A 23,286-nucleotide genomic window follows, 5' to 3' on the forward strand; every position below is an offset into this window, starting at 1 on the left:
GAGTGTGGTAGATTCCAGAGGAACAGAGATAGAGAGATCAGAGGAGGGGGAGGAGGAGGGAAAGAAAAGGAGGTCAGATTTAGAGAGGTTGAGTTTAAGGTGATGCGAGTGCATCCAGGAGGAAATAGCAGACAGACAGGTAGAGATACGGGAGGAGATGGTGGAGTCAGAGGTGAGGAAGGAGAGGAAAATCTGAGCATCATCAGCATAGAAATGGTATGAGAAACCATAGGATGCAATGAGGGGGCCCAGGGAGCGGGGGCCCAGGGATCATACTGGTGAAGTTCAGCCTCCCGATGGGTAGTGGCGCTGTGCTCACTGACTCCTGTTACCTTTCACCAAGATGGAACAGACCGTAAGTCTATGGTTGGGTTGCGGCAGCCATCTTGGTGAGGGTAATCCACACGAATGCTTCAATACCCTACTTAAGGAAGAGAGACATTTTTTGTATCACTGATTCCGTAGGTGGAGTTAGGGGGATATAAGGGGAACGTGTTGGATATGGAGTTAGTGAGCCTGGGGATGTGAGAAGGGACGGTATCAGACCGGTGCGGCGTGTAATCACGAGCTGCTAAAGTAAACTTGTCTTCTTTATTGTTGAATACAGTACAGCAAGTGAAAGACACTGACCTGGACGGGAGAAATCCAGGACGGGGAACTGTTGAGTCAGCTGGAGAGCACAGACTCATAAAAACCAGGGATTGTTACAGCGGGACTTTTTTTGTTGTGAAAAATACTTCACTGAAGCCTATTTTTGTTTTGTTAACCACAATGGTGTACGTCAATAAAGAATTGATCAACTGGAACTTTACTTGACTGCTGTCACTTTGTCCATCCGCTTTTCCACACACTTGGATCTCCCACAAAGCTTTTTAGACTTCCAGATGCTGTCTCCTATAAGTCACATGATTGCTAATTTTGAGAAACCAGGAATCCTTACTACAAGCTAAATATAATATTTAAAAACACTTCCTCAATAGTATTAACAGTATTATTTCAAATTAACTTTCCCCATGAACTGTGGCCCTTGCTTAGTAAGATTTACTAAATTGATTCATTACCTCTAGTCCTTTAAAGTTGAATCCACCCATATGTTCTATATGAAATATAATGCTCTTGATTCTGCAGGATGATAATATTAACATGCAGCGCTAAGCTTCCTGATGTTAACCAGGTTGTTAAGTCTATTTAAGGTGAGAAATTGCAGGGTGTCATGGTGTCATTAAAAATATATCCATCAAACCCCATGAAGTCAAAATCCAATACATCCAGTCACAGTGGCGGTAGACACAACATTAACTGCAAAGAATCAATTCGTAGGGCGATTGATTTAGTTATGTCTTAACTGCTTTTAATTTCAACCCATTACTCTCTGTCAATTTCTTTTCGTTCACGAATACCTTAACACTGGGGGGGGGGGTGTTATAAATTCTTCAGAATCAAGAAGATTACAGCACAACCTTCTGGTCGTGTAACCAATAGATCCGCTTTCATTTAAAATAGGTTGCAGTGTGCGTCGGTACATCGATCCTGGGAAAATGATATTAGTTTGTTCAATAAGATTATGTTTTGACCTACTGGGTTATGGCCCAAGAGAATACCTGAAGGTGGTTGCAGTTTCAATAGAAAGTAGCTAATTAACAGACTCCTATTGCTGGCATTGCCCTTCCTCTATGAAATCATTTACCTTGGTTTTTCCAAGGAAAAATATTATGTTCAGTTTTGAACACTACTGAACTTGATTGGATTAAAAAATATCTACATAGTATTGAAAATGTGTCTAATAATTACCACATGAATTTATATTTCAGACTGGTAACAGTGGGCCCTATTCACAAAGCTTTAACTCAGGAGTTATCTAGAAAAAAAAATCTGGGGCTGTAAAGGTGCTCCATGTGGAGTGCAGGATGCACCCTATAGCCTGGAGATCGCAGGTTCAAATCCAGACTATGTCTTTGCTGACCGAGGGTTCTTAGGGGGCGGTGCACAATTCAGGCAACCCGTGGTTCAAAGTGCACCAGTGACCCCTGTGGCTGAGAGGGCACCTGCGGATTGGCAGGAACATGTTTTGGAGGACACCTGTTTCAGCCTCCATTCCCCGAGTCGCTGGAAGGTTGCAGCGGTGAACCGGGATAAAAAAATAATAATTGGGCATTCCAAATTGGGGAGAAAACCAGTGTAAAAACCATTGGCGAAGACTAAATTAAAAAATAAAAAAATCAATCTGTTTTTACAAAAAAAAAAGTTAAAAACAGTTTATTGATTATCAAACTGTATTTAAGTAATCAAAACTGATATTCTTTAAACTAGAATTTTATTTTTTTTAACAAAAAATAAAAAAGCACCCCCAGGGGCATGGTGTAAAAGGATCCAAAAGGGTTAATTTGTCTATTAGGAAAAGCAATACCATTGGAAACATAAAAGTGTTACTTTAAAACAACTTTATCCTGCTGACATCCATAATAGACTCTGCAGGTCTGTCACCGTCCCTAATGCTTGTGTCCATGCAACTATTGATTTAATCACTATTCTGATCATTGATCTTGAATAAACCTAAATATAAAGTGTTCATCATGCACTGTCTTTGCCAGGAAGCTCATACGGTTTGGTTTTCTTGTTCAGCTTTTCTTCCCTTTTCCGCATCATCTCCTTGAAAAGCTGCTCTTGCTGCTTCTGTTTTTCTTCCAGTTCTTCTTGCTCCTTTTCCTCCTCCTCCTTCAGCTTGATCTGAAGTTCTTTCGCCCACTAAAACACAAGCAGATTATCAAAAAGATGTCAGAAATGTGTTTCTATTCTCCCAACATTGGTCAAAGTGGAGTAGTATGCAGTTCTTCGAACCATTTCATCAGTACTGCTTTTGGCCCATGTACTAAATCAAATCTACAGATTATCAAAAAGATGTCAGAAATGTGTTTCTATTCTCCCAACATTGGTCAAAGTGGAGTAGTATGCAGTTCTTCGAACCATTTCATCAGTACTGCTTTTGGCCCATGTACTAAATCAAACTTCTGAGTTCAACACTTACTGTATATGTGTACCACGTCAGGTGTTGCTGGTCAGCAAGTTACAGATCGTATCAGGAATAAAGGTCTAGCCACAGCTGACTTTGAACAAGGCGTCATATTTGGGTGTCATATTAGTGGCAAGAGAAATTGGGAGACTAGTGAGCTAAGCAGACATCCAAAAACAACTGTGTTGAATGTGATATCGCAGTGGAAGGACAAGAGGATAAAAGCCATTGCTGCCAGACTGGGAGTCGAGTACTGAAACAAATTCTCAAATCAAAGTGGAGCACAGTGTGAAGAATGGAGACACATTCTGCTTGAGTCTTGCAGAGGGACTACCCCCACAGCTCCAGTGTCATACACGCTAAAGTGGCCTGACATCACAACATAGAAAATGGGTATGGTTGGGTAGTGGCCGAACCCTTTTTCCAGGACGCTGTACAGTATGTGCTGGCCTGTACCTGCTATAAGTAGGGACTATAACAGTAAACATAATAACTTTCCTTTACTAAACTAGTTAAAAGCAACAGCAAATAAAGGAATATTATACAAAATTATCAAATATATTGTCTAAAACTCTAAATCAATGTAATATAATTTTTTTTCATGGCAGCTCAGTGAAATCTATACTTTACATTTCGGCGCCATTGCTAGATCAATGGGAGTTCTTTATAATAAACTGAGAAATTCAGATCAACATTAAAAAAACTAAAAGGCTACTATGCTTGAAGCAAGCATGCAAATTGATTACTCCCTTTCATAAGAAAATGTAATACTACTGCATATTTTAAAGTGAACTGTCATACTCTTTATGATGTGCTTATAAAATATGTATATTACCTAAAAGCATTAGGCCTTTTTGGACATGAAGGGTTGTGGTTAAGCATGCTAATTTGCTGTGTTAATGAATCCTTACATTTGAAGCACACATTGACAACTCATTAACCTCTTTGTAGAATGTTACTGCATGTTTACAGACTTGACAAAGTTTTGAGATCAATCAGCTACTCTGAACCGGAGGGGCTGAATGACTCCCTCTCGTTTGTAAATTTTCTTATGTAAATATCAACAGAACCTTGCAATAAGTTCACAATAGTATTCTGATATTGATTTACAAATCTATTGAGTTGTTATAAACCTATTAACTTTTTTTCTTTTACTATTTTATTTACTAGATGTTTCCATGTACATTGAAAAATATTTTGTAGGTTTACTTTTTTGTAGACTAGAGCATCTAGGTGTACCGTGCTTTATAAAATCTGTAGTATGAAAAGTCTTAATACAGTATAGCCAATTCAAATAAAACAAGTTCAATGCTTCAGACGTCTGTTTGCTCAGTTAGAAAACATTCTAAATCTTTGTTATTTAAGCACGTTTCCTGTAAGTTTGTTGCATTATAAAATAGTTTACCATTTGGGTCATTTTGCACCCATTACACTGCCGAAGAGATAAAGTATTAATACATTTTTATGTTGGCCTGAATTTCTTTGTCTGCACTGAATAATTCAATGTATTCATGTATTTATAAAGCCTTTGTCTTACACTGTTTCTCAATGGCATTTATTAGGAAAGGGACTTTTAAAGAGTGCCTGTCCTCATAACAGCTTAATGTGACAGTTCAGAATGGTTTAGAATTAAATTTGGCACACAATCAAATATAAATATATTATTTTAGCTACTATATCTTCTTGTACTTTACCTGATCCTCTACCACCTTTAGCAGATCATTATCTGTCCTGTTGTTAAAGCTTGTAGGGGGTTTATAAGTAGCTTCTGCCAACTGAATTTCTTTTCTGAAACAAGCAAACAAACACAAACAAATACATAAAGTTTAATGTGGTTCAGTATATGATTGCTATAGCTCTACCAAACATGTGAAGTGTTAAAACAAGCCCATTACTTATTATTACTGTCTCGTGAACTGCACATATCCTTGCAATCTCTTTTTCCATAGTATCATGATTGCTTTGATATTTATTATTCACATAGCAAAGTGCAGAGACCTCTCTTAGTATGCAAGACCTCTCTTAAACCTCTCTTTTTCATTGATGTAACTCATTGCTTTTTTTATAATAACACCCGCTGCGGGAGTATACTGCAACAAGCCAGGCAACACATCTGAATGATCAATGGGAAGCCTGATTTGAAGCCAGGATTTCAACTTAAAATTGAGCTGGATTTCTGAACTTCTTGCAAGGAACTCCAATGGAACAGGAACTAAGAACAGAAAACCAGCCACTAGAGCTCACAGTGTGGGGATGACATGTAGACTAGCAGCTCAGGATTTCAGGGCTGGGAGGTACTGGGTTATTAAATATTGTTTTAAAATAGAGCAGTGTGCTTTCCATTATCCATGGTTACTAAAATGTTTTTTATTTTTACATTTTGATGTTTACTCGTATCAAGACAATATGAAATAGAACAGATAGAGGCTTTACTATGAGCATGGTGTGATAAATATTGTTATTCATAGCTATTTGTTTCCATCCCCAGCCCGTACTGCTGGGAGGTGAATGTATCAACTCTGGATACACAGGATCACCACAGCAGTTTCCAAAAATTTCTGCCAAGGAAGATTTATTTACGTTCTTTTCAACTGGAATAAAAAGCCTAGATACTTAGCAGCCGACATAGAAAGGGAGAAATTACATGGTACATTTTTTGAGAAACACAATGATGTAAATGATGTGCTTGCTCAAGCAGAACAGAACTCAGTGAAAATCTGCACAAGAATTTGACTGTTTTTTTGTTAATATTTCTTCTAAACATAACATTAAAAATTGAATAAATCTGAAAATGATACCAATTATAAACAGAAATGGTTGTGTTCTGTGAACAAAAACAAAGCAGTCCCGGAACATCACCTGCAGTACCTTTAGCATCTCTCTTTACCATGTAGTGTTTTCTGAAATGCATAGAATTAACAAATAATAACAAACAACGCTGTAATTCCACCTCTGTGATCTGATGGGAATTCACCATCAGATTGCCTGAATGGAATTCTACAGCACTATAACACACTCAGCTGCTATTCTTCTTCTGGTTAATGAAGTTCATCAGACACCTGTAAATCTCTACAGCAGGGCTCTATGTAAATTAGGTTCCATGACACAGACTGTATGACCATGTAAAAATGTGGATCAACTTGCAAATTGCAATTTACACCAAAAGAAGTACCTCTTGAACTGATGCACACAGAAAAGTATGTTCTCACTGTGTAGAGGCCGTTTATTCATATTTGTATCTTACAATGAGATGTGAAACCAAAAACCTGGAACTCACAGATTAATGTCACCTTTGGTTTTCAATTAACAATACTGTTGTAGTGCTTTTTATTTATTTATTTGTTTACATTAAAATGAATTCACATCGCAGTGCTTCACTCAGGAACAAGTCCCAAGTTGGTCTCTAGATTTGTAATAAAGATACTGAATTACAAGACTCAGAACCCAGTCCCTTTCCTACATAGTATTTTTGTAAAGCTTATAATATCCATAATTCACAACAACTTGTAATTGATGTGAGACAAAAGGAAAAATATAATTAGTGCAAAATACAAACCAACCCCTACATGAATACTCTCAATGAGCTCTTACTCAAACATGTTTACTACACTACTATACGGTAATGCACTTATACAGCATAACCACTGTCTGTTTGAGCTCATGATATATAACCAGCAGATGAAATAAAAATGTGAAAAAGATGAAAACATTCACTCAAAGTGTCCTTTTTTCAATTTCCACAATGCTTCATCATGACTCCAGGGGCGCCGGAGTAGGGGGGGCGGGGGTGGGTGGGGGCAAAAGACGCTTGTATAGCACACACTGTTTAGTTACAGTTATACTCTGCACATACTTTTACTTTGCGACACCCACAGCACAACCCCCCCTCCCCCGGCTAAAACCTCACCATGCCCCCCTCACCCCCAGACCTTGGCCCCTCCACTTTTAGAAAGGCTCTGGCGCAGTGATGCAAAGCTTCAGAGCCCTCAAATTGATGTATTTTCAAAGCACCATGGGTACAAAAAAGCATTATATTTAGAACATACATTATTCAAGAGCAGCATATAGCATTCATAGAAAGTGAGAAATGTTTTCTGTAATATTCAGTCTGGCAATGTTCAAACTCAATAATTCAAACATAAAATCAATCAAGCCTTGAATTAGTTTTCTGCATCCCTATGGATTTAATTACGTTTAAAATCACAGCAAAAAAGTGTACATTTAGGAATTGTAAAACGTATATTTTGGTTGTATGTATTTACACTGCTGATAATACTTTTATTCTTTTTCAAGTTTCATTCTATAGTTACAGTCAACTACACACTGCTAAGAACATGTAACAAGTATAATCACATTCCTAGTTTTAAATTACTGTGACTGGATGACTCACACAAGAAATGTCCCATTATCTAAAATATATCACTGCAAGTAACACAAATCTAAGGTTCAAACAAGTATGTTATGTATACTAAACACTTACATTAATACGGTCTCTTTCAATGAAATTTAAAATGGAGCACAGAGTCCTTTACAGACTCGTGATATCACAAGCAGTGGCAATGTGAGTCACCCCACATTTCAACACAAGCATGTCTCAAGCCTGCCCTATCAGCTTTCCTATCACACACCAGTATGTCTGACATTGAACCCACTTACAAAAGCCTTTTGCAGCAGTATTTCAGTTTGAGATCTGATGCAGAGCCTCTTCAGAACAACAAGCACTACAGTCTGTACCAAAGTGCTATTAATTGATCAAAATTATTGCCAACAGCATTTCAACATGATAATGATGTGTCCCAAGAGAAATAATGACTCGGGTGCTTGAAATACAATCATTTTAATTGCCGCGTGCATGGTGTTTAACCATTTCAAGGTGATACTTTGTGATGTTTCAGCAATTTAATCTGTAGGAGATAATTAACTATTAGTATATAGCTCTTTTTTTAGAGCAAGACAAGAAATTGCAGCATTTTTATTGAAGCTCAGACAAAAAATATGTTGCAGCGGTTTATGTCAAAAGAGCCAGCTTAAAAAAAAATAAAAAGATTTGCACCAGAAACAGTCACTACTGGAGAGGTTTATTTATACATATGGTTTTACTTTTTAACACTAGAAGGACCAGAGATATACTCATACCTAGAAGCCCCACAGCAGTCTTTCTGACAGCTGTATTCAAAACACTGTAAATAGTATATATTATACAAATCAAAACAAGAAAACGTAAATAAATAAACATCTGAACAGACATCGGTTTACAACATACATATTTATAAAACTGAAACGATAGCAATACATTTTTAACTTTTCAACATCAATCGGTTTATTATCAGATGAGCAAAAGCAACTGAACAACGTAGATAAATAAACTTAGAAGAAAACATTTTACAGAAGCGCACAGCACGTTCTTAAAAAAAAAAAGTCTAATTTCTTTTTTTTTGATAAAATGGTATTCCTTTACCAGGGGGCTCCCGAGTGGCGCATCCAGTAAAGACGCTCCTCGTGGAGTGCGGGACGTGCCCTATAGTCTGGACGTCGCGAGTTCGAGTCCAGGCTATTCCTTTGCCGACCGTGGACAGGAGCTTCCAGGGGGCGGCACTCAATTGGCCGAGCGCCACCCGGGGGGAGGGAGGGCTAGGTCGGCCAGGGTGTCTTTGGCTCACCGCGCACCAGCAACCCCTGTAGCCTGCCGGGCGCCTGCGGGCTTGCCTGTAAGCTGCGTTGTCCTCCGACGCTGTAGCTCTTGTGTCTTGTACTGTCTTGTGTGTGTTTGTTCCGGAGCAGTGCCTCAACACTACACCTGAGCACTGCAAACCACTCGTTCACAGATCTGTTACAGCAATACACAGGTTTTGTACTTGGGAAATAGCAGCAAAATACTGCACACTATTCAATTGATCTAAACAGTGGCGGATATCAGTCAAAATCAGTAAAATATTAGCCTTACTGAGTTGTCCCATCCTATATATCTACAGACAGGTATATCTAACAAGACAAACATGAATTTCATAACATTGGTATTTAGATTAGCAACAATTTAGATCATTTGACAGATACCTTATTGTTATGTGTATAATTCTGGTAATTCTGTGGTCTGTTAAATGTAAATCTAAACTTGAATTTGCTACTAGGAATGGCAGTGATAAAAAGCAAAAGGCTGTTATTGTGTTCACCACTACAGAAAGATGAAATGAAAGATACAGTCATATGGGTTCATATTTTGAACAAGGGCCTGATGTTCAAACTACGAGTCGAGGTTGTCACATTTCTCCTTGATGTTATGCCATCATACAATCTAATTGGTTAAAAAAAAAAAAAAAAAAAAAAAAAAAACCTTGGATCTATAGCGCATTGATTTATAATACATGTCACAGTGAGAAGCTTTAATCAAGGGATAAGTGAGTCCCTTCTTCAATTCAATTAACTCTCTTAACTCCTGGAATCCTCAAGACAAACACTTGTATTCCAAGAAAACGTATTCTAATTAGCCACGATTGATGTCCTTATGCATGAATGAAAGTTCTATATTTATAATAAAGTACACCCTCGCTATAACAAACCTGTTGGGGTCCAAGCCTTTTGTTTGGTATATCGAGGGATTTGTTTTAGCAAAAGCTTAATCAAATGAAGCTGAACTTATTCAAAATCTATCTGATATGAATCGTTTCAAAGTGCACCAAATCTTAATCCAACAAGCAAGAATCCCATCTTTTATTCCAAATCAACCAGACGTCATGAATAGTTCTCAAGTTGCTTTGTCGCATGGTTACTGAACAAGCCAAAAAACTGAGTGTGTTTTTATATTATCTTTCTTTGTTTTTTTTTGTTTTTTTTTAATTTGGGGTCCAGGGACCAGGTTTGTTATAGCTGAATGTTCATTATAATGAAGGGTATTATAGCGAGGATGTACTGTATATAGTCTCCACTTTAAAAAGTCTGCAGTTGCTCACTTTGTACAGACACTGCCAAATCCTTCAAATGCTGGTCGCAGGGATTTGCTGATCTTGGCTGGGGCCCATAGCTTGAGTTGCATTAGCCTTTGTGCTCCCGCTGGCTAGGGGAGAAAATCAGCTAGGATTTATTAACTTCACAGTGCTATAATGATTCTTACTGGTTAGACTTGTGTCAAGGCCAGACAGAGATCATTTAAGCCAATCACTTGCCTGCAGAATTCGGCAACATCCACTGCTTAAGATCTGCCTGGTCAGAAACAGGTAATTGGCTTGAACAGGGGTATTCCTGGTAAAATAGATATATTTAAATAAGTGCTTTATGATCTGATCAAGGATTTAATTGGTTCAATGTAATAACTAAGGCCATAGATGGAGCAAAGACCTGGACTGGAAGTGCAGAGGTTAATTACCACTGAGCTAGATAGTGGGAATGAAGATTATCTGTAGGTGACACTCAAAGAAATGAAAGTTATTTACAAACCACTATGCAACAGTCTCTTGACACAGCGGTTGTACCGACAGACTGGAGAATTGCAAATGTAATACCGATCCACAAAAAGGGAGACAAAACCGAACCAGGTAACTACAGACCAATAAGCCTGACTTCTATTATATGTAAACTTATGTAAAATATAATAAGATCCAAAATGGAAAAATACCTATATGGTAACAGTATCCTGGGAGACAGTCAGCATGGTTTTAGGAAAGGGAGATCGTGTCTAACTAACGTGCTTGACTTTTTTGAGGATGCAACATCGACAACTGATAACTGCAAAGCATATGACATGGTTTATTTAGATTTCCACAAAGCTTTTGACAAAGTCCCGCATAAAAGGTTAATTCTCAAACTGAACGCACATGGATTAGGGAGTGGTTAACATGTAGAAAACAGAAAGTACTGATTAGAGGAGAAACCTCAAAATGGAGCGAGGTAACCAGTGGAGTACCACCGGGATCAGTATTAGGTCCTCTGCTATTCCTAATCTACATTAATGATTTAGATTCTGGTATAGTAAGTAAACTTGTTAAATTTGCAGACGACACAAAAATAGGAGGAGTGGCAAACACTGTTGCATCAGCAAAGGTCATTCAAAATGATCTAGACAGCATTTAGAACTGGGCAGACACATGGCAAATGACATTTAATAGAGAAAAGTGTAAGGTACTGCAAGCAGTCAATAAAAATGTGCATTATAAATATCATATGGGAGATACTGAAATTGAAGAAGGAATCTATGAAAAAGACCTAGGAGTTTATGTTGACTCAGAAATGACTTCATCTAGACAATGTGGGGAAGCTATAAAAAAGGCCAACAAGATGCTCGTATATATAGTGAAAAGTGTTGACTTTAAATCAAGGAAGTAATGTTAAAACTTTACAATGCATTAGTAAGCCCTCACCTAGAATATTGTGTTCAGTTCTGGTCACCTTGCTACAAAAAGGATATTGCTGCTCTAGAAAGAGTGTAAAGATGAGCGACCAGAATTATTCCGGGTTTAAAAGGCATGTCATATGCAGACAGGCTTAAAGAATTGAATCTATTCAGTCTTGAACAAAGAAGACTACCCGGCGATCTGATTCAAGCATTCAAATTTCTAAAAGGTATTGACAATGTTGACCCAAGGGACTTTTTCAACCTAAAAAAAGAAACAAGTACCAGGGGTCACAAATGGAGATTAGATAAAAGGGGAATTCAGAACAGAAAATAGGAGCCACTTTTTTTACACAGAGAACTGTGAGGGTCTGGAACCGTCTCCCCTGTAATGTTGTTGAAGCCGACACCCTGGGATCCTTCAAGAAACTGCTTGATGAGATTCTGGGATCAATAAGCTACTAACAACCAAACGAGCAAGATGGGCCGAATGGCCACCTCTCGTTTGTAAACTTTCTTAAGTTCTTATTTCAAATTGGGGAGAAGGAGAGGGGAGTAAAATACATCACTGGGCACTTTAGACACCTATTTAGAGATCCCATGCTTTCCTAAGACACAGAATGTGCCCTCACCAAAGTAATTGAGCAAAGGATATCTGGTTGAGCAAAGGAAGATCATTACGGTAGGAGTTCTGTTTTTGGACAGCAGAAGCTCAGAGAAATCAAGCCAGTCTCCCTTTTACAGCATTAACTGCTGCACGCTGGTGTAAAGATCACTTACACTGGTGTTACAGGGGCTTTATTTTTTTATTATCGACTGGCTTGAGCTGCTAAAATACATCCTTAATAATGGTAGCACAAGAGAAGTTACACCAGTTTGAGCCACTGACAAGGATCAACGTTACCAGGAATACAAGGGGTTTATCATGGTACCATGAATTGAATTAACTGAGTTTAAATTGTTTTAATATCCTTTTGTCCTCTTATTACTTAGTTCAGCTTCACTTATGATTTTTTTTTTCTGAACAATGAAACAAATCTGATGGTACAAAACAATAGAGCCGGTTGGTCTGCAGAAAGTAGAGTTCAACAGTGATGACTAAATGTTCCTTTTAAAAGGAAATATTAATAGTTCCTCCAATGTCACATCTGTTTTTGGATACACAAATAACACATTTAGTTTATGCTTTTAAAAGATCTGATTCTTAGTTGCTTTCATTCTCAAGAATTCCAACATATTTTCAGGTAGAACAGCCTAATTTGCCACAACATAAAAACTTGAACAAATTGTCTGTGATATTTTCAATCTCTAAACTCTGCTAAAGACTTAAATTCAATGTAATATGCTTAATATAAATCTTTTGGTGGATCAAAGGTTCACCTTTCCCATGCTTCTTTATAATTTAAAATTATGAATGCATCTGATACAAAAAAAAATGCTGATTAGCTAGAGCTGATTTGTACGTTGACTACAATGACAAGAATAAATCATTTATTAGGTCATTTCAGATCTGTTTTCATGACAGTCACATTTGTTATAAAATTTATCGCATGTGGCCAACTCAGGAAATCAGGACAAACAGGGTTGGCGATCTTTAGATTTATTTATTTATTTATTTTTTAAAAATTATTATTATTATTATTTATTTCTTAGCAGACGCCCTTATCCAGGGCGACTTACAATTGTTACAAGATATCACATTATACATATTTTCACAATATACAGCTATTACATTATTTTTTTACATATAATTACCCATTTATACAGTTGGGTTTTTACTGGAGCAATCTAGGTTAAGTACCTTGCTCAAGGGTACAGCAGCAGTGTCCCCCACAAGGGATTGAACCCATGACCTTCCGGTCAGGAGTACAGAGCCCTAACCACTACTCCACACTGCTGCCCCACTACTCCACACTGCTTATTTATCATTGAGGCATCCTCTAAATGTGAACTACAAGAATTTAGCGATGAAATACGCCAGAGAAAAATCCCCCTCACTCATCCCAGTCATTCTTTTCTTTTTCTTTCTTTGATTTCCTCTTTCTGTGTCAGTCCAAATATGCAGGACTACTTTGCTTTTTATAGTGTGTTCAGTTGTTAAAGTTCCTGATTGCACCACTAAATAAACCTGGTTTCAGCGGGTCTTAACACAGTGCTGAGTTGTCTATTTGGGACCCCATTGCACTGTCATCAGAATCGCTTCGGCGAGTATGTTAATGATGGGGCAGGCGCTCTATAATGGGGTAAGACATGTCTTCAGAATACCATCTCAGTGCAGTATTTTTTTTTTTTATGCACCACAGAATCGGGGCCAAGCGCCGTTAGCGCTTGCACTCGCATTTGCGCTGTGATCAGAATACAGAGTTTCAGTTTATAGACAGTAAGAGTTAAAAACTTGATTTAAATCAGTCAACCCTGGGAACAAAGTACAATTTCACAATGTATCGGGATTCATATGTATCCTATCTTATATAAGGCACAATCATTTTATTGACCAAAGCATCAAAATCAAGCATGCAGACTGATCAATCTTAACATTTCCATCTTTAAACATCTCAATCCCAGATGCTGGTTTAAAAATAAATAAATAAATAAATAAATAATAAATCATTTACTGGCTGCTGCTGTGTCATATTGCAAAACAAAGTGTTGCAGATCCCACAACTGATTCTGTTTCACACCTTGAGCCTTTTAATTTTTTTTTTTTTTTGGTGCTGAATTGCTTTTCAGAAGTGTTAACGACACCTCATACCTTGGATAATGAAGTTCTCACACCAGGTAAATTACTGCAACCTCAAAAGGGTGAAAGACGGTATGGGAGGTCAATCGTTATCAAATCAAATCAATTCATTACAGTGCCAGTCTTAATTTTGAAATAGGCTTTCTGATCTGGACACCTGCTAAATAACACCTCCAAAATACATCTCACAAGCCACCTAAACATCTACAGTACATAAATATCCTTGCCATCTGGACCTCAGTTTATTAGTGAACTATGTAATTATATGTACTTTAGAGATGGAAGCACAGTATGAAGACACAACAGCAAAAGAAACAACATTATGGAATATCTGTAGGAAACGTTTTTTTTATTATTATTTTTTAAACCATAGATCGCCTAAATACAGCTTCCTTATATTGTGTTCATAGCGCAAGCTGAGGAAAAGGACAGGACATATTCAAATGCAGAGGTGATATATGAGAAGATAACAGATTAAAAATAAATCTTTTCACCACAGAGTTAAACCACATCATGAGCCGAATGCCCTTTTATTGGAAGCATTGTTCTGAGCTATTAGTGTGGCACCCGTGTATCTGTTACCCAGAATATTACTTATGGACACCATGTGCCATCCAGTGGTACACTAAAGAACAGCAGCACAATATTTCACATAACAGCACACAGGGGTAGGTTTTCTAAGATGGGCCAGTCGCAGGCGAGAACATACCACAATTTGCATTTTCGTTGCGACACTTAAAGTAAAAATGTTGTCGTATGTAGTAAGAGAAAATATCTTAATGAAGACAGCTGCAATATACTAATTTAAATTTGCGAGATCACTAGCATTATACATTGCGAAAGTCGTGCGACATTGTTCAAATAAATAGCGGGAGTTGAGTTGTGGTTTGCTGCAGCAGAGGGTGCCCGAAGGATAACGTCTATACATGCAAGGGTGCAAGAATCAAAACAACATTGTTTGTGTTAAATGTAAACACCTGTACAATCCATTCTGTTCCGTCTTCATTTTACCTATTTTAATACTGTTTATAATTTTTATTTTAATACTGTATATAAAATGAAAGGCAGTTTAATCCCATCCGAATAGTAGGGCCCAAACTTTACACCCAAATAAAAAATGTGTTTCTATCAAAACGTTTTTCATAACCATACCGTAGCCCCTTGCTAAACTGGATATGTTTGTCTGACATTAAGAGGTGTCAGGATTTAAAAAAAAAAAAAATACAATAAAATCGCACACACATACATTTATAGTGCTCAATGTATTTTAAATGTATAAATTATTGCACTCAAATAACACTAAATGTGTTTTGGGAAGGCTACACATTATGAAAAAATATATAAATATGTACAGTATGCCTATACAGTACAGTATTAAAACCAAATGATCTTACTTTTTACTTTAGACTGAAAACTACAAGTATGGTAACTCAAAATAAATCATGCTGCTGCACTGTACACATTTTGCTCTCAAATGCGTTCTTTCAATTCAACACAGTTTTATCCATTCTGCAAGTTCTTGCTTGCGCTAAAAAGAGACAGTCCACTGCCAGGGACATTTAATTACTTTACCATTTAAGTGCCATAAAGATGACACTGGCTGTGAAAGAAGGAGGGGGTGGCACTGCCTCCTCTGCCCTACGGGTTACGGGCCTATGTATACAGGCATATATATATATATATATATATATATATATATATATATATATATATATATATATATATATATATATAGAGGGTGTACAGGACCAGGGTTAATTCCTTTGATTTACCAGATGATGATCTAAAAAACTTGATTGCGCCTGTGTAGGGCATTTTGTAGACATCTGTCAGACAAAAGGACCTTGAATTGCCTACGAAAAGGGGCCGTGCCGTATGAAGGTGTTGGCTTGGCAGCATTGTCCTTCTTTGTCTCTGGGTTATTTCAAAGGGTCACGGGTGACTTGATAAAGAGGGTTAACGATTGTATCAGTATCCCACTTAATAAGGAGCAGATGCAAAACATTAAAAGGGAGTTTTATGACATTGCTGGTAATGGGAGTAATGGGAGCTATTGATTGCACACACGTTGCACTCAAATCCCTGCAGCACCATGCTTATACATATGTGAACAGGAATGGGTTCCATTCACTAAACGTGCAGGTGGTTTGTGATGCATTCTATAACATCTGGAACGTATGTGCTAATTTCCCTGTACACCAGATGACATATTCGTAGGTAAATATTGTAAGACTACCTAGATAATTCAATATTTGTAGTTATGAAAATATATTTGTCTTTTTTGTACTTGTGGTTATGAATGAGATTTATTCACTTCTTTTAACCATTTGTAACCTTACGGAACGTTTGTTGTATTGCTAAAATGATATACTGTTATTTGCAACCAGTGTAATATTACTACCAAGAAATGATCAATGCAACTGTAGCCTAGCTGAACTCTGGATATGTACAATATATAACAACTGACCTCTACTGCAGATTTTATTTGAATTATACAAATAGAAACCTAAGAGTAAATAATGAAATCTTGGTATTGAAAACAGCATACTATTACAATAAAGTTTCCTTACAGGTGATTGCGGATTTGCAATGCATCCTTCTTAGGGAGTTCTATTGTAATTTAAAAAACGTAATACATATATAATGAAATGTTACCTACATGGTATACATGTATAATATAGCTAACAACTACAAACACAAATGGTACTTCAAAAGTATTTATTTATAGCCTACAATCGTGCATATTAAAATACATACAAATGTAAATTCCAACCAAGCTTACATAGCCTACACTTCATGAGCTGACAAGTCTACCACACCCACCACCCCATCCAATAAAAGAAAAGAAAAATTGTACCATCCACCACTTACACCATATAGGGTTATTTCGGGCAGCCATTTATATAGGACAAATAGCGTTTGCCGTTTGCCATTCCCATTGATTTCAATAACATCGGCATTGTTTATACTGTAGCGATCCGTGTATTATGTTTGTGTACTGTATTCCCTCTTGTTTCCACTGTGTGTGCTGTTAATACCACAGTATTGTGTTCCACTTCCCCCGTCTGTATTACCTGTAGTTGCGGGTTTGATCTGTCCCTGTGGCTGTGCGAGCTATCCTGCATGCATGGTGCGCTCTGGCCCCTGTCATTGGCTGTTGGTTGTGTGTGCCCATTGGTCCTAGTGTGCGGCTGGGGACCAATGGGATAGCTGTTCGCTCTGGCACCCGATTAGCATAAAGGGGCAGAGCTAAGTTATAAAAGGAGGTGTTGCACGCTCATTGTTGTCGTTCCAGGGCAAGCAGCTAGAGCAGTGGGCTTTGTAGGGTGATGAGAGAGATCATAAATAAAGCTTTTAACCTGAAAGCAGCATGTTGTCTGCTTCTGTTCTGCCTACTGCGTGAAACGCTACAATACTGTGTTAAGCACGTCGTATATTTTGGGCAAACTCAGCTGTTTGGATCTCGTTATGTGCCACTAACATAGATTTAAATTACAAACACACTGCTTATGCTGTAGTAATCACTCTTACTAATCCACCAATCAGCTGTTTTCACCTCGCTACCTTGCCATTCACATAGATTTCAATACAAAAGGCAGCACTTTATTGTAGTAAAAGCTTGACACATCGATCAGTCAGCTGTTTGCACCTCGTTACTGAGCGATTACCCCTGTACTGTACCTTAGCTACGCAGTGTCAGGTTTACAGTTTGAAAAAACAGCACTGACTGCAACAGCAAGCATGACTGGAAAGAGAAAAGCGATGCGCATCACCACGAAAATTCAGTGTAAATAAAATGTCTCTGTTAGATACAGTGCGTTTGCTAAAGCATGCTTGGAACTCTGTCAGTCAGCAAACAGGGGATGTCAGAGGAAGAATTCTCAGCTGTGTCACCTTAGCGACCAGGACGCTCTGCCTGAAACAGACACCGATGATGTAAGCATGCGTGCTGCGCTTGTAACACTGCGCTTGTAACACTGTGTTCTAAATAAATGTACATTCTGCATAACAAAATACACAATTTATTACAAATTAAACACAAAATAGATATTCCCATTATTTTTTATTTCCATTTGGCTGCTGCTCGATGGTGGGAGAACCGTCTCCCTGTACGCTAGTAATTTCCATAACAGCGAATTATGCTTCCATTCATTTTTCTTGATCTCGTTAACATGCATTTTGATTAACAAGTTCCCCTTATCTAGTCGGTGAGACTGGAAGTGATGTACATGACCTGCGACAATTAAGCTTTTTAACAAGAAATGCCCCTGGGCCGAATTATTTGATATTTCAGTGGACTGGTTGAATTTATATTGGACAAATCCAGATCTGGCTTCATTTCAAGCCCTGGAGGAATGTTGTGTTATTGCTATATGTGGTCCATTACTTTGTTTTCATAAAATGATTACTGGCATAGAAGTTTGCAAAAATGGCACATGTTAAAATTTTGAGCTATACATATACTCAATCCGCAAGCATGAAGGTCGTGCAAATGCATACACATACTCAATCGTGAGTATGACATTTTGAAATACACAATACGCAAACACAATCTGAATTTTCATGCTCATTTAAAAATAAATGTATTGGTTCACAGAAGGTTATTCTTTTAGATAATAACAAAACAAAACAAAAGTACTTAACCACTAACACACCCAGGCACTATTAACAATTAACAATAGCCAAGTTGAAAAAAAAGCTAATTCTGATTCATATCATAGATCAAAAGAATGCCAATTTTATAAAATTCATTGTATGAAACTTTTTAGTTTGATTATAATGCTGTTTCAATATCCACTTTTCACCTAACTTTTAATCTATACAGGCTGTAAAACTCAATGTGACCCACGTGTGAAAGTGCATCTTAAGCCTGGGCATGGGCTGTGTCCACTTCAAAGCAGTCAGAGAAGAGTATTAAAAGGGTATTAAGATTTTTTAACGGATAAAAGCAACAACATTTTTTTTTTTCATTTTTATGAGAAGATTGCCAGTCAAGCACCACCTGTTTTAGTAAGTTTGAACAGACTAGACCAAAGTTTTGCACCTCTAAAGTTTTGGCACCGCTAAAGTTTTGTACCTCTAAAGTTTTGCACCTCTAAAGTTTTGGCACCGCTAAAGTTTTGTACCTCTAAAGTTTTGCACAGTAATGTTTAACATGCTACATGTTTTTGTTTGCCCTTTTTGCCACTCTTATGTTTCTCTTCCCAGAAAATGCCTTATCTGTGTAACTGCACATGAAGTTATATTGAAAGGGAGTGCAATATACCTGAGGGAGAGATGTGTCACTTTCTTTTTCACAGCTGGCTGCTTTGGAAGCGAGGCCCTGGGAGGAGGGATTTGCTTTGTTGGTCTTCTCAGGAGTGAGAGATGAGGATCAGTGGGCGGGAGGTAGAGCTGGGACAGCATGCAGGCAACTCGACAGCCAACATGCTGTGATGGTGCACTGTTACCAGGAGCTGATGGAGATTTCAAACTCCCGTTAGAGAATGGATTTGCTGGACCACTGACTTCAGCCTAGAAGAATTAAAAAAAAAAAATGAAGAAAAAGAAAATAATCTGACATACCCACACAGGAGCAAATGACTTGGACCACACGTATTCAAGACTGTGCCAATGTTTCTGAAAAGAGTAATAAACACCATCCCAGCTGGATGTATTATTTTAATACTTATATATGTTTACAGTGCAAACTGGAGCGATAGTAAGATACTCCGCTTTTTAGATATCTGAAATAGAACCCTTTATTATTTATAATAAATCACTTCCCCATAAGAACCCATAAATGGTATCTCACCCTCGCAATGTCATAACAAACTTAATATTCTACATAGTCAGTTTAAATTGAAGAAGTTAACTGACTAGTCATCAAAATTACAGATAATAACTGAAGACTGGATGGCCAAAAGTTTGAATTAAATAATTACCAGACCTGCACCACTTTAACCTGGACCAAACCACTTTAACAGAACATTTTATTCTTTTTTTTTAGACAGAATAACTTTTTTATGGCCCCCTGACACTTACTATCATTAAGAGCACTTATAGTATCATGCCTACGTTTGTCACACAGATCTAGAGAATCGCTTACATATATCTAGAGAATCGCTTATCCAATTGTGTTGGAACTTGCTAAGGGCCTCCTTTCGCACAAGTTGTTTACCTCTAACAAGTTTAACAAGTTACTGTAATCTGGAGGTGTATGGAGGCTGTCAGTTACACTTACAGTCGATCTACCGTAGGTTATGATGATCTAGTTTTTAATTTTACTGATGGACCAGAATTTATATTTACAGCCATGACAGGGATGACTGTCAGGCTTGTTTATTTTTTATTTTTTCTTGAACATGGTATTGGAGACACTGGGTAAATACGTCTCTAAAGGAAGCACCCTAAAACACTCTCATATGTATCTTTACTAATAACGTATCTGGGTTCAGGACAAACCTGAACAATTGAGTGGTATTCTCACAGAGTTAACATTTACTAAACAATTTGCATGCATAATACATGAATTTGCTCTCAGATGCAGGCATATGTGACTCTTTAATATCCAAGCATCATTTGAAAATGTAAAGTATCTTCAAATTTGCAATCTCTAATTGCAGTCATTACTCACACCTTGCATTGCTGCTGTGCGCTGGTGGATGAGACAGAAGATAAATGGCTATATCTTACATTTCATAAAAAAAAACTGTCCTACAGTTAAGTTCAGATTAATAGATATAAATTATGATTTTACCATGAATAACCGTGCATTAGCTTTTCACTGCAAAGGAGCCCTGTATTCACTATTATCTTTAAAGGTGATTTCATTTCTTCTGGGATAATTGTTTTATTGGCTTTTGCTTTTTTCTTGACCAATTGAATTGCTGTGGATTGTACTATATTTTTTCTCCAAAACATTTAAAAAGAATTGTCTTTGCATGCCAGTCCTTGGCAAGCATCTTGCAATAACAAATGAAGCTGGTATTTTTTAAAATATCATGTAATGACTTCATCAGTCCTGTTTTTTTATTGGCATAATAGGCTTGCTTCTGCTGCAAATACATTTGAGTGTTGCTTCCTGTTAGCAGAGGATAGAAACATGGAGACAGCCTATGTGTAGAAGATTATAAATCTTTAGGCCAACATCTGCCAACAAGTCAGTATAATCAATCCATTTAATGTAGAGCTCAGGATGGCAAATAGCTTTCTGGTATGTTTTTTTTTTAAAGAACAGCATAAACACAAAACGCAAATGCATTATTAAACAATAAATAATACATAAAATAACCACACACTTATAAAGATAAAGGGCAATGCTTTTTACATCTACCACTGTTTATTAAATAGATTAATTGACCCATGTACTTGCCTTCCAGATAATGGTTATCTTTGGAGCAACTTAGCATAACTGATGTTGGCTGAGGCTTTTCCAAACAACTCTGTTTCATGCTGAGTGACCTCAGCCATAAGGACTCTCAGCTCCTTCTCAGAAAACTTTTCTTTTCTTTTCCTTTCGCCAAAAGGACTTTGCTGCACTTGCTCTGACATATTTTTTTTGGTTTGCATTTTCGTGCTCCACAAATGTCATACAGCGACTACTGCTCTCTGTACTCCTAACTGTGCAAGTGCAGCCGCTAAATAGACTGATGCGCTCATTGAGACCCTCATTATCATAATTGCAGATGGTTATTTGTGTGTGTTGAGTAATTTGCATTGCTCTTATGCTTACATAGGGCGCAGTGCAAAATAATTCTCTGGCCGCAATGTCATTTGAATTTTGCATCCGCAATTATTTGCTCTGCGCCTATACTTGCATCTACCCAGTAGTGCGCATGCTATGGTATGTAAATTAGCCAAATAGTGTGCACGTAAATTAATGCATTCTGTTAGTAAATGGGGCAGTAAATTTTGATTTATGGTGCACGTTAGGCTACTTAACCCTCATAAGGTACCTGGGACCCCGCAGTGCTTTAGTATCAGGTATTATGTGGATCTAGTGACTTGATTTTTGTTTCTTTTTAGGTAGTTGTCAGGCACCCATCCTGTTACACTATGCAAAGGATAATTCTAGTCCAGATAGCCTGGTTTAATTTCCCAAATTGTTTTAGGTTTGGTGTCTGTATGGAGTAAATTAATGAATGATGTATGAACCCCAGGTGTAGTGTGTCGGCAGGCCCGACCTTCTTGCGTGAATATCTCAGGCACTGTAATAGCTTTCCAGTGATGTATCGTATATCCTGAACAGACGTTACTAAGCGAAACTACAGCAAACCAAAACTAAGGCTTGAGTCATGTGACATGAGTCCGCTCCTAAATTTAGTTTGTTGCCTATTACTCATTCGCTTCAACAGATAGCGTTCCGGTTTCAACATAATTTAAAAGCGCAGGCTTTGTGCGTTCCATTGAAGTCAGGCATGCCCGTATGCGTACTTTGTAACACCCCGTCATTCAGTGCTCCAGTGCTGTGACGAGCAGCAAATCAGTAAGTGTGTTCAATTGCCTGTAACTCAAAAATGGAAAGAACTAGGAACACAGTCAATATACCAAATGAAAGAGGAGGCTTGGGGCTTTTGATATCTCATGTGCCTGTGACATGTTCCTAGAATAAACTACAGCATCCAGAATACAGTAGAAGTAAAGGAAAAGCAAAATAAAGTGTTCACATACATATTTCATTCATTCATTCACTCCAGTTGTTAGTTATATGTTGTTTTATTGCTGGGGTCCAGGTGGACCCCAGGTTACCAGCAAAATCAGTTTTGCGATGTGTCCTTATGAGGGTTAATGTGCACGTTACATCTACATCTAGTGCCCTTTCGTAAATGAGGCCCATGGAGGCTATTTGTGTTGGTCCTGTATGTCACACTTCTACTTTATACAGTACCATAACCCTGAGCATACCACCAAAAAGTAACTCAACTGCCTAGATTGTGAAGAAATGCAAACATTTCTAATTCTGAAATAATGAAGACATTCCAAATATATGTAGTAATCTTGATTTTTGCATTTTTATCATCCAAAACTAAGGTATTGCCAAGGAATTTATAAAATCATGTGCTTTTTTAAATTTATTTTTATTTTTATTTTCTGAATTTCAAGCAGGTATTTGTCAGAAATCTGGTAGAAATTGGGATTACTGGTACAACCATTTGCCTGATTATCAATTAACTTTAAAAAGAATGCTGAAGCAATCACTAAAATGGAGAAGAACTTTATATTGAGCAGTGA

The 23,286-nt window shown here is 37.5% G+C and overlaps 1 protein-coding gene across 1 annotated transcript in view; it reads right to left on the reverse strand.

Moving 5' to 3' along the window:
• Positions 1-2,305: 2,305 nt before the first annotated feature.
• The window catches only part of LOC117409632 (transmembrane protein 232), a 34,223-nt gene continuing 13,242 nt past the window's right edge, over positions 2,306-23,286 (reverse strand). Inside the window, exons 12-14 of the mRNA XM_059021317.1 lie at positions 19,340-19,587; positions 4,705-4,798; positions 2,306-2,745 (exon numbers count right to left, since the gene is read on the reverse strand). Of these exons, the coding sequence (XP_058877300.1) occupies positions 2,572-2,745; positions 4,705-4,798; positions 19,340-19,587 (516 nt within the window). The 3' untranslated portion in view covers positions 2,306-2,571. The remainder of the gene's footprint in view (positions 2,746-4,704; positions 4,799-19,339; positions 19,588-23,286) is intronic.

Source organism: Acipenser ruthenus, chromosome 1, assembly GCF_902713425.1.
Source record: "Acipenser ruthenus chromosome 1, fAciRut3.2 maternal haplotype, whole genome shotgun sequence".
Lineage (NCBI taxonomy): Eukaryota > Metazoa > Chordata > Actinopteri > Acipenseriformes > Acipenseridae > Acipenser > Acipenser ruthenus.